This window comes from Gymnoscopelus braueri, assembly GCF_963280865.1.
Source record: "Gymnoscopelus braueri genome assembly, chromosome: 16".
NCBI lineage: Eukaryota > Metazoa > Chordata > Actinopteri > Myctophiformes > Myctophidae > Gymnoscopelus > Gymnoscopelus braueri.
Window position 1 is genome coordinate 30,381,754 of NC_137616.1, and position 13,338 is coordinate 30,395,091.

The 13,338-nt window shown below is 41.0% G+C and overlaps 1 protein-coding gene across 2 annotated transcripts in view; it reads right to left on the reverse strand.

The window, feature by feature from the left end:
• pnocb (prepronociceptin b) overlaps positions 1 to 13,241 on the reverse strand; it is an 18,082-nt gene extending 4,841 nt beyond the window's left edge. Inside the window, exons 1-5 of one of the 2 annotated variants that reach the window (XM_080452588.1) lie at positions 13,117 to 13,241; positions 12,562 to 12,630; positions 10,121 to 10,212; positions 8,986 to 9,019; positions 984 to 1,284 (exon numbers count right to left, since the gene is read on the reverse strand). In XM_080452588.1, coding sequence (XP_080308714.1) covers positions 984 to 1,121 — 138 coding nt within the window. In that variant the 5' untranslated portion in view covers positions 1,122 to 1,284; positions 8,986 to 9,019; positions 10,121 to 10,212; positions 12,562 to 12,630; positions 13,117 to 13,241. The remainder of the gene's footprint in view (positions 1 to 983; positions 1,285 to 8,985; positions 9,020 to 10,120; positions 10,213 to 12,561; positions 12,631 to 13,116) is intronic. The other variant, XM_080452589.1, reaches the window with a different exon arrangement.
• Positions 13,242 to 13,338: the final 97 nt, after the last annotated feature.

Below are 13,338 nucleotides of genomic sequence, written 5' to 3' on the forward strand. Positions count from 1 at the left end.
GAGTCATAAGGGACCATTTGGTTATATTTGAACTTATCCTTTTGACTTGATTGATTACTGGGAGAAACCACATACTCCTAAAATCACTTTATAATTTATACTGGGAATAACTTAAAAGGTGCTTCCTAGAAGTAGATAAAAAACTGTATCACACGTTAAGTGTGATACTATCTGTAGTTCAAGAGCTCTGCTACTGTTTGATCCACATTCGTTTTCTTGCAATCTCCTAGATTAACTATCAATTATCATATCTCATGTTGAATGATAGTTTTTTTTTTACATTTATCAGGATAAATACATTTGACATGCATGCATTACCTGCCGGAAAAATGCCCATTTTCTCTGTATATTTTTGTGAGAGCGGAAAGATAAAGGACTCTCTTTCACTCTCACTCACTCTGTCTCTCTTGCTCTCCCGCTGACACACCGTTGTGATTTCAGCTGCTGCCTATGTTAATTGTGCAGCCTTTTCTGGCGGTTGTGTTTCCCCCCCCCCCATTCATAGGATAGGGCCACACACAGGTTATCTTTCCATCTTGTTTGGATAATTGTTTGGATCTATCGGACATCAGATAACAAAGCGACGACTAGTGCAGAGTGGGTGAGATATGGAGATATGGAATGTATTGGGCGGGTCATCCTGTGTTAACTGCAAGCAAAAAAAAGCTTTAATGCATTAATTCCATAACTTAATTACAGTAACTAGAATAATTTAATACTATATTTAATCATTAATATATTTTGACAGCCCTAACATACATTGTAAATGTATGTATGTGTGTGTGTATATATATATATATATATATATATATATATATATATATATATATATATATATATATATATATGGTATACACAGTATACACAAAGCCACGGCATAACACAGAGTGCCAATACCCAGAAGCAGATCAGCCACAACAGCCACAACAAACACAAGTATGCCCACACATGCGTACCACATACACACACTGGCACACACTTACCAGGGCGCTGAAGCCTTGCTGCAGCTGCTGTTGCCGTAGGAGCAGCCCACAGGCCAAGCATTCCCCCTGACAGTCTGTGCGTCCTGGGGAGAAGAGACACGCCAGCAACACTGCAGAGAACCACAGAGGGGTCTTCATCTCTCCCTACAGCCAGACAGGCAGGTCGGAGGCACGGAGATGAGCACTGCCCAAAGTACCTGTCACAGCACAAGACCACGGCTGGAGGATTTGGGTCCTTGGTGGAGGAGAGCAGGGCTGAGATTTTTGGTGTCCAAGATAATAGCAACTATCTGGGTTCAATCTGGAAGGGTAAACAAATCAATAGGGATCATTAGCTTAAGCTTACAATTTAGGCATTGATTAATTAATCCAGAGCGATTTACAGTAAGCAAGGAAAACACGAGGTACATCAAATGCATAGAAATAGTAATCTAGGATCATAGGTAAACCAAGAACCTATCATCAGTCTAAACAGTATAATATCAAAAGATCTATAATATGTACATTGAAACTATACACACTATAGGATGCCAGGTCTACCAATGACCTGGCATCTGTCTAATGGTTTGGGATTACACGTTTGAGCTTTGGCCATGCTAAAGTGAATGCCTCAAACCGAGATATGGACAACAATGCGTGTGTGGAAAGTAGGGCTGGAACCAATAACCGACTTAATTTTGCTCATGTAGGTTAATCGAATAATGTGTTTTAAAAAAAAAATGTTTTATCAAGGAATTGACATGAAAACGTTCCAATAGATTTTTTATACGTGTCTAAATTGATTAGTCTAATTAACCACTTCAGCCTTGTATTATTCTTCGTTGTACTGTGGTGGTGTACAACAATAGGAAAGATATTTGAAGAAACTAAGGCAAAATAAATAACGTGATATTGATTTGAAGTCATGTGTCGCCTAGCCCTAGTGAAAAGCACCATCAGAATGGAGGAAGTAAGAGGAAATTAGCTGAATGCATGATGCTATATAAATGAATGTTTGTTGGGTTTTAACCACCAAAATTCTGGTATCCCTATTTTGGGCATGGCATTTTTGGCAAAAATCGTATTTAATTTTTGTATTTCTCAACATGCATGCGATATGTTGTGAGCTACTATTTTCTATGCATCGTACTCTCAAGTGGTTAGGACTAAAACATATTATATTAAATACATTAGATATTTAGAAGTTAGCCAAAGACACCAAAACAGTATAGCTGCATTGATGGCAGTGCAATAATTATGAGATGTACATTGTATTTATTGCCTGAAGTCAGAGACGCTCTGAGCGTGCACAGTGCAAGGTTAATATCGATGTGTGTCAGTCTCAGTATGAAATAAAGGAAAGCAATCACCTCCGCCAACAACTATGAACCATCACCACTAAAGTCTTCAGTCAATAGCCTACATAATGAAACAGAAACAGGTCATGTGTGATATAGGGTCATTTGGGAACATGTATATAAATTGGCTTTTATAGGAAATCATTTAGAGGGCCTGTTTGTTTGTCTTACATATGATGTGTATAGGGATCATCTGCTTTCTTGCTGACTTAGCTGGTTTGTTTACTTTCATTAAATTAGCCCTTGCAGAGTTAGCTGAGTTGGAACAAACCAATGAAGCACAAGTAATGACATACATTATTTGGGACAAACAATGTTTTAATAAATAGCACATTTCAAGACCTCTTGGGCTCTGTCAACAAAGACATGTGAGTTTTGTGTTTTTCTCATATACCCCCTTGCTCAGCATGGCAAATAATCAATAGATGTGAATTTACATTCCAACAGTTCATGGCGTACGTTAGTCCCTGAGCAGCAACCCAAGAAGTGAACACAGTATTTCATCTTCAGTAGAGTACTCTGTTTTCTGTTTAGGGCTGGGCGATGTGGACAAAATCAAATATATATTTTTTACCAAATACCTAGATATTGTGACGATAACATTGTATTGTGACAATATCTTTAAAATAAAGAAATCTACAAGCTTGCCAATCAACAAGCTTGCTTGGTTATTTTTGCTATTTTTGAAAGTGGTATACAAGGCTTATGTGAGGAAAAGACAACACTTATGCCATATCATGTTATTACGAAATCTAGTCTCATATCACAATATCAATATAATATTGATATATTGATCAGCCCCCTTTCTGGTCCAGTGTAGTGCAGTACATTCTCTGCAAAACTCAACAAGTGTTGTGACCAGCAGCAGAGAATGAGAGCAGACAGAGTGTGTGATGCTGCTCCTGCCGCTGCCTGAGTGCTGTGCAGAATTCCAAAGTGAAGCCCATTAATATAACTCGTCATAGGGCTGTAATAGTGATATGAATTAGTGCTGTTGTCTCTAATGAGGGAATGGAGGGAATGGAGAGGTGTTATGAATGTAAGTAGGGACAGAGAGAGACTCCACTGGGCTCTTGTTTGACGAAGCTCTGACTCACTGCCGTCCATTAGTCCACTGTATGAAGCCCCAAAACAGTGCTTTTTAAGCACTCGCTAATGCACACAGAACCTAATGGTTTCTCTCTCTCTCTCTCTATCTTTCTCTCTCTCTCTCTCTCTCTCTCTCTCTCTCTCTCTCTCTCTCTCTCTCTCTCTCTCTCTCTCTCTGTGCCAGTCTTTCTCTCTTGTACTCTCTCTTTCTTTTCTCGCTCTCTTTTTCAGTCCCCCCCCACAAATACTTCCATGTCTGTACATCTCTTCTTCTCCTCCATCCTCCAATCTGTCTCTCACTCTTTCCTTCCATCTCTTTCATTACACATCCTTTTAAGGACGTATAATGCCTGCTAAAATTAGATTTGTGGTGACGTTTCATAGAACTTAAGAGTTGTACGTGGGTATTTAATTGCGTTCTTTGAGGCCAGAAAGAACTTTCATACTATATAGGTATTTCTTTCCCTTTGGAAGATGAATGACATAGAGACATGGTCACTTTGTAAGGGAAAAATGATTACAATCCATGGTTGAGCTAACTCAGAACCATTATTTGTGTCTAAATAAGTGTGTATAAGGGCTTGGGTCTGTGCTTTATTTCCCATAATCTCATTAATATGATTTTTACAATGACTGCACAGTAAAATCCTCAGTGTTAATTTAACTCTGAAATTGTAAGAGTGTTCACACTCTCAGAGTAAAATTTACTTTAACAAGATTAATTGTTATAATTATTAAGTTCCTTCTAATCGAATGTAATATAATCGGGTTATGAGTAATGTATTTCCCCTCATCCCAACCAAAATGTAATCATAAGGCTACTAGTGAAATAGTATGGCAATATCCGGAACGATGTGACTTCTGCGCAAGGTTATCTACATGTAATATAATATGTAATATGTAACATATTAAACATGTCCCTATCATGTAATTGACGATTGAAAAAACCCTGGTTTGGAAGGGATGGGCAGCACGGGATAGGGGGGGTTAAGGAAGGACAACTGTACTACTACAGAAAATGAATCCGTTCTGTTGGACCAGAGATAAACGCTGTGTGCCTCAGTTGAGAGAGGTAAGCTCACCCCCCGGCGAGACCACAAGACGGTGTGTTCGCTCAGAGCCGTGCCCTTCCTCGCAGGGAGGAATCTGAAAATGACTAATAGCAGAGAATGTGTTTAATCCGATTTAGACGTGTCTGCCTTCTCGCTCGCCTTCCTGTGGTTGGAGCCGCTGCGACACCTGATTAGATCACTATAGGCAGTAAATGACAGGCTGCTGCACATCTGTTTCATGACCGGGCCCATTACCTATCCTATTATGGTGCGAGACTTGCTGGTCTGTCATTACCCGCGACCGGCCCTATTCTCCCCCTGCACAGTCCAGAGCAGATGATGATACATGTTATTTAGAAACACTTTTGGGGAAAGCTGTCAAGGTCAAGGACGGGGGTAAAGGGCATCAGAGTCATGATGATGTGTGCAAATGTCTGAGTGCGTCACTACAGGCGGAGTTCAATAACTTTCTGTTTGTCCCCGTTCACCCTCGCTGTCTGTCTTTCTGTCTTTCTGTCTGTCTGTCTGTCTGTCTGTCTGTCTGTCTGTCTGTCTGTCTGTCTGTCTGTCTGTCTGTCTGTCTGTCTGTCTGTCTGTCTGTCTGTCCACCAGCATGTCTGTCCACCATGTCTGTCCAAGTCCTCCTATTAGTTAACTAATTGTAGCATAATCACATACTGAATTTATTGGCTATCCTAATTTCCTTTATGGATCATCTCCACTCATACGCATACATGCTCACAGTCACACACATGCACAAATGGCTGGGAAACATACATAGACCTATGTTTGATCTATTCTCATATCCTGCTTAGATGACAAACACACCCTCGTATGCACTCATGTGCTCGCTCTCTCTCTCACACACACACACACACACACACACACGCACGCACGCAAGCACGCACACACCACACACACACACACACACACACACACACACACACACACACACACACACACACACACACACACACACACACACACACACACACACACACACACACACACACACACACACACACACACACACACACACACACACACACACGGAAATAACATTGACAACAGTGTTTGCTCTCTTCTCATATCCTACATCAATTAAAGCACAAACACAGTTCTAGGAAATATTGGAGCACTTGCTATTTGATTTCTTCCCAGGCGGCGCCATCATATCAGATCAATTGAGCGTATCATTACTATTGTCTCAACCCATTGTACTCACAGGCCTCCTTGATTGAGAACACATTTACTGCCTCAGGGGAGGCGCTCTACAGGGTGACGTCAATCCAATCATACTTAGGATTATGAGGTGTCCGTCATAGCAGGTGCTTGCCAAAAATCATACCAAAGATCATCTCGTTTGGTATCCACATTCCAATTTTCATAATCCATTTATTCAAAAGGCTGTCTAATTCCCTTAGCATCAAAATATAACTCTCCCAGAGTGCTTTATAATAGGCTGGGGGAAATGGTTAAACTTTGCCAAAAGACAATTGGCACTAACTTGACCGATCTTAGCCATGTTTACCAAGTACAGCCACTTAGAGGGCCACTCTGGTATATTCTCAACACCCTATTCATGCATTGTCCTAGAAGGGCCAAACAGATATCTGAAATCTGGATGTGATTGCTTCCTTGGCAGTGGGTGCTCAGCTACAAATAGTACTAAGTATTACATTTTTAACTGCAAGACTTTAACTCAGAAACGTTATATATGCTGCATCAGGCTAACATGTTTCAGTCATAGCCTTCATCCTTGAGTGAAGGCTCTGGCCAAAGCGTGTCAGCCTGATGCAGCATAAGTTAGTTTAACTGTAGTGCTTGCCAAAAATACATTATTTTCAGCAAGCAACTCCGGTGTGCAATGGAGTTTAAGAGCGTAAGTTAATAACACGCCAACATTGTCGAAAACAAGAGACTTTCAGGAGTGCAGAGGAACCCTCTAGAGCCTGTATTCATCAGTGTTGTACGTCACCAGCTAAGGCTGATCCAGGAATATATACAGTACAGTGTATTATACTTGAGGGCTCACTGGGTAAAAGATGTACATGAACATATAGTATATGTACTGCATTATACTGGCATCCACTCCATTACTGATAAGCAATTCTGAATAGTTAAGACTCTTGAAGGTCATGGATATGCTCATAGATATGTCATCACAATCCCCAAGCATGAGTTAATGACTGATAACTGATTATGACTGATAACTGATTATCACCTGACCTATTCAATGAGAAAAAAAGACAGCCCTTTTTGTCAATTTTTGAAAAGCTGCACTTCAAGATATTTAAAGGAGCAGTTCACCCAATAAATAACTTTATTCAATTACACACCCCATGAAGTTGATTTTTAGTTTTTTGTCGCATTCCTAAGCCAATAATCTGACCGGCGGAGTCTCCGGTAGGAGACCCAAAGAGTCCCAAAGGAGACCCAAAGAGTCTCCTACTGAGTATCCTATTGACCGATGACCCGGTCATCAAATTATTGGCAAAAACAAAAAATCTTTTGGAAAACCTTTTGGGTCAACTACTCCTTTAAGGTTTGTGCAGAACAGAGAGATGCTACTCCAGCCGTGGCCTGCACTAACCCATGCAGATTGTTGCTGATGCCGCTGGACTGCAGATTCTGCAGCGTGTTAGCTATAGCTGACACCGTGTCATCACTGATCTAGGCTCTGTTAAACTGCGGTGACAGTTGACACCTGAACAAATCCATTGGACATGCGGCTCCAAGGAAAGCAATCCACTCCAGGCAGACTAGGCACCATCTTATATAAGCGTCTATGTGAATGAAAAAAAAAATCTAATTAAAAATAATGATATTTGCATGGGTGTAATGGTCTTGAAAGCAATGTGTGTGATTACTTTGTTATTCTTATACACCAGTAAATCCCCACGGGTGAGTCACAGCCTGTGCTTAAAAAATACAAAAGCAGGACTTCGGCACTACAAGAATTTACAAATTATTATCAACAAGCAAGGGCCAAAATACCTATGAGCAGAGGATGTGATTAGGGCTTCAGCCAATTCAATTTAGGTGGTTCATAATGTAAAGGCAAAACAAAAAGATCTTTGTAGTTAGTGATTAGGAGAATACACAGCCACCTGAAGCCATAAAAACTGATTATAAAAACTTGAAAACCTGAATATTTAATCTATTCGAAGGGATATACAAATAAACCACCTGGGTCTGGCTTTACAAGTTATAATTACAAATTTCTATCGCAACAGGAAAACTGATTTGGTGACTCAAGTCTGTGAATTTGTTCATTTTAAACCCTGACCAGTGGGTTACTGAAACACTTTGTCAATTATTCCACTTTTTCAATATTTGTACTGTAGATACAACCCAAACATATCAGATATTTACAAACTATCCTAAGATAAAACTTGATTTATTTCATTCTACATTAAAACATTGCCATAATGTGGAATCATTATCTATTAATTACACAGCCATGGCTCATTTTTAACCCCTATCTGCATGACTATTCTCTTTCCAGATAAGGAGAGCAGCTTGAGCACATTCATTACCATTATCACTACAATCACCATTACCATGCTTATAGAGTAATAAATGTACTCATTGGACTGGTTTCAGTTTTCCTATACTGCCTTCTCAGGCGAGATACAGTGAAGCCGCTCTGTAGTGAATGAAACAGCGCTTGTCACAAATTATTTTAAGAATATTTCTTCTCTATATACTCCCCCAGGCAGTTCTTAATAATGTAATGCATAGCTTGTGATGCCAAATAGAGCTCCTACATTTATTGAGTTCACTTATTGACACATTGCATCAGGTTCAGGCTAGCGTTACCCATTTGGGACAGTGAACATTAAATCTCTCAGTTCGTTTTTTCTTTTTTTTTACCTTCTTAAATTATTTTTGATGCCTGCCTATGTAAAGCATCTTTGAATGGTCTTTGCGTATGAGATGTGCTATCTGTTTGCCAAATTAATATATATATATATATATATATATATATATATATATATATAGTATACAGTATGTACAACATACTCTGGCAACCAGTGCCCCAGTGACTTTTGTTAATTAAGTAGCAAGCAAGTTCTACAGTATGTGGTTACTGTTTAAGATAGCAGCAGTACTATCAGAGCTGGGGAAAGGAGAAAGAAGTCAAGGACAAATAAGTCAAGTTACTCCAGGTGAGAAGAGTAATCCTTCAAAGTACATACAATATAAGATATAGTGGATATCCTAAAACAACAGCAATCCCCACAGGAACCATTCAAATTCACATGCTTATTCACATGCACATATACAGTAAACAGGACCACGAGTCCTTGACACACAGACAATGAACTGTGACGAACTCTTCCCTCATCCCCGAAACAAGAGCCTTTTCCATCTCCACCTCATTTGCAGCAAATGTACTGATGAAACATTCGTTCCCACATGACCTCAAGGCACAGGTATAGAGGCATACACTGATAAAGACAGAACACAAGAAAAGTAATGAAATGAGATAAGACAGACCGTGGTCTCTCTCTCCCTTACCTGTATGGTATTCTCTCTGACAGGTTCCTTTTCCCTGGAAGATAGTATGGAAGAGAGTTCAGTGGCTCGCTCGACTGTTATCCTTAGGCTAGGAGTTTCAACTACTGAGTACGAGACTCCTCTGAGGCTCTTTATAATGGCACACCCCTTCCCTCCAGGCTCAACTCCCCCACCGCCACCCTCACCCCTCCCCTTGTATATCCCCCATTCACATACCTATAGGGGGAAGCTAGTTACTGAAGGGGAGGTTCCCCTCTCTCTGTTACGCACAAACCGGACAGACATACATCCCCTGGTCCTCCGGTGACGTATTAGGCATTGCCTACGCCACCACTTTCATCTTCATTGAGCCAACTAATGGGACTCTAAAAATATGCATCATCATCCACCTCCCAGATGCCCAGGATCATGCTTATTCTCCCATGTACCTGACCCTGCAACCAAGGCAAAGACTAAGAAAGAGAGGGGCTGAAATTAGACATAGAATCTAGATACTCCAGTCAGGTGCAAATGAGAAACACATAAACCATCGCTGGCGGTCAATGGGCTTGTTCAACCTGGGACTCTACCTTGATGGAACAAAGACAGGATTGTTTTGTTCCACCTGATATTTAATTAGATAGTTATTTAGCAATGCAGTCCAAGAGATCTACATGCACGCGCGACCGGAAGCACACGCACGCACGCACGCACGCACGCACGCACGCTCGCGCACGCACGCACACTCGCACACACACACACACACACACACACACACACACACACACACACACACACACACACACACACACACACACACACACACACACACACACACACACACACACACACACACACACACACACACACACACACACACACACACACACAGAAGACATGAGTGGTTCTGTAGACAGTGATGTTGAGTCATACTGAGGCAGAGATGGAAAACAAGACCTGTCCCAAGGTGGAGAGGACTGAGCGCTCACTGCCACCCATTAGTCCACTGCGCGAAGCCCCAAAACATGCTTTAAAGCATGTGCTAATGCACACAAAACCAAGGTGTCTCTCTGTCTCAGTGTGTGTGTGTGTGCGTCTCTCTCTCTAGGCCCTGGAGTGTGAACCAGACATCTTCAAAAACTCTTTAGGGACTTACTTGGCAGACAAATGGTAGGAGGGTAGATGGGCGATGATGCAAGATGGTGGATGGCGATGGAGGATCATGGTGACGATGGTCGGTGATGAATGCTGAAATCAAAACCAATAGATATGGTGAAAATGTCAGTGATCATATCTATGACGGTAATGATAATTATGATGATGATAATGTCAGCGATATTAGTCAGGATGTTTACAATAATTAAAATAATGATGACTGCATTGAAAATGCCAACACCTATGACAAACAACAACATTTCACTGCTTAAAGTCACACTCCGAGTTCACCTTTCTGTCCTCCTGGCCATAGTCATTCTGCTCTTCCTTTAACCACATTAACCCTTGCATTCCTATTTTGGGCAAATATTCTTAAATGTAGGCTACATCAATTATTTTACAAATTCAAAAATAGCTAAAATAGCTGATTTAAGAGCTCGTGGCTATTTTCATACAACAGAGTACAGGGCTGTGGAAGTGTATCCATAAATACGTGTGAGGTCTGATAGTGATGGACTATCAGGGCACATGGAGAGGCCGGCGCTAGAGCTCTGCTAGCCCTTGGCCCAATGGAGATAAGAAGAAAAGGCAACTGCACGGCAGCCTGTCTGTCATTGATATCGTTGTTATCTACCACCATTCATGGAACAACAACTCTTCCCTTCCAGTAGTCAAGGCAAGGGTGATTAACACGATGACAGAAAAGGTCATGCTTACTGGGCAAGGCATGTATGTAGTGGCTGCTGCTTGTTACAGAGTGAGCTGTGAGCTTGTACGTCTGCTATTTTTGAATAGCCAACGTATAAATGGATAAAGTGGTTAAAGTTATTGTGATGCTATGTTAACTACTTTTGCTGGGGACCCCCCGGAACCCCCCTAAGGACCCCACTTTGAGGACCAATGCTTTAGGGCATTTTTACTGTATTGGACAGGACAGTGGACAGTAACAGGAGAGACAGGACAGCACAATAAATTCACATATATACTAGGTCATGAATGATATCTGAACCCACAACACTGTGATTTGGTCCATACCCATACCGTATGATGGTAATAGACTGAGTCACCAGAATGTCCTGTGCAGATTTGCTACTTTTTCAACAACTTAAACCCTACAGTAGCCTATATGTTTTGTTGACTGGTGTATTCCAGGGTTCTATTCAAGTTCTACTGTAGGCCCCTTCCTTTTTTCCCTACGCCGAATCTCTTTGCCGAAAAGAGCTTGTAGCCGTGGTTATTTTCGCCAAATGTTCGTCCCCAGAATAGGGAATACCAAAAATATAAGGTTGTCAGACGAAAATCCAGAATGTTCTTTTTTTTTTTTTTTTTAAGGGAAAATGTTGGCGTTTGGCGTCAACAATATCATGGAATGCAGCTTTAAGAGCTCAAGCCCAAATTTAGCAACATTTGGCATTTGGCTGACTGGCACGATTAGATTCTCCTCTCCATTCAACACATTTTCACAGTCCCAAATCCATCTCATGCAGCGGAGGTATTTTACCCCCTGACAATAAAACACAGTGATGTGGAACCGGGGGCATCTCCCTGCTGGCCCTGTCAAGACACAACCGATCATTAACAACAGGCCTCAAATAAATTTTGCCTGGAGAAGAGTACAGCACCCCAAAACGCATTTAATAACTGCAAATCTCAGCAGAGTCAGCATAGGCTCCACACAAAGATTTCCCCATTTCAAGGAAGTGGGGAATGAATAGTCTTGTATTTGATTAGTTTTTGTGTATATTGATCTTGTAGTGTGCAACTCCTTTGAGAGGGAATTTATAAAGTGCCTGATGAAAAGCAAGGAGTCACTTGCAGATGTAACAGAGTGGTTCACTACCTCAGCCTGAAACTCAGGCAGGATATCCCTTTGGCTTAATGGTTAAGATGTTGGCTTTCCATGTGGGAGACCCGGGTTCGAATCCCGGGCGATACAATGGTGCTGAGACCCGGATTGGGTTTCCCCATGGGAGGAGGTTCAAAGGGGGGTGAGTGTAACAAAGTGGTTCACTACCTCAGCCTGATGGCATGAAATTCTAATATCTCTCCCAAACGACAGATATGTCCCTTAGTGGTTAAGATGTTGGCATTCCACGCGGGAGACCAGGGTTCAAAACCTGGACCAGGGTTCAAAACCTTTAACTAACAGGATCCCAATGGAAACAAGCCATCGTGCTTTCTTGGGTTTAATCCTTTTAGCATCCTTTTGTATCAAACTGTACTTTCTGTGCTTTTTTTTGCAAACTGTTCATAAAGTATTCAATCAATCAATCAAGCAAAACAATATTTAAATCTTTTTTTCCCTCTTTTCTTTCAAATTACATTCATTAAAACAAAGAGAGAAAGCTGATATCCTTCTGAAAAATAATGATTAATGGAAGAGTGACTATACTCTTAACATCAATGGAGTGTGAGTTGCTGACAGGAGTTTCACCAACTCACAATTAAACCAGAAGGTGTTTGACTTCAATGGTTTGACCTCAATCCTGGAGATGATTACAATTGCTCCTCCTGCTGGCAGAATCCATAATTAGTGAGCAAAATGTTGTCAGAGCTAAGATCAACTAAGTAGCCTACCTAGTACACACACAGAAACCAGCCAACACATTTGTGGAGACCATAAAATCTGTTACTCTCTTATATTCATTAACATCTGTTTCTTTTTTGGGTGTGGTCAGTGTGAAGGTTTTTCCAACTAGTGGTGTTGACAGTAAAGCAAGCATTTAAAAGTTTTATTTTAGTGCAGGCCTGCAAGGCGATGACGGCATAAACAAAACCGGGAATTGAATGGATAACTAAACGAACTTGTGATAAGAAAATACACCGGAAAAAATTAACAAACATGGACACGGTTGAAAAACACACCTGTGACACCCCCATATTCCCGTCTACAGGTCAATCAGCATCATATCACACAGTACCTTCACGTACACACAGTAAACATCAAGTTTTCAGAATTCTCTATTGAATTCTTTGAGAAGTTCAATTTTGACTCACCTGACCTCAGGTGCCGTTGTGTTAATGAAATATTTCCCTAATACATTCTTGAGTCATCATAGCCTAATGACTTGCATTATGCTCTCTCTCTCTCTCTCTCTCTGTGTGTGTGTGTGTGTGTGTGTGTGTGTGTGTGTGTGTGTGTGTGTGTGTGTGTGTGTGTGTGTGTGTGTGTGTGTGTGTGTGTGTGTGTGTGTGTGTCTGTCAAAGTGGTGAGATATG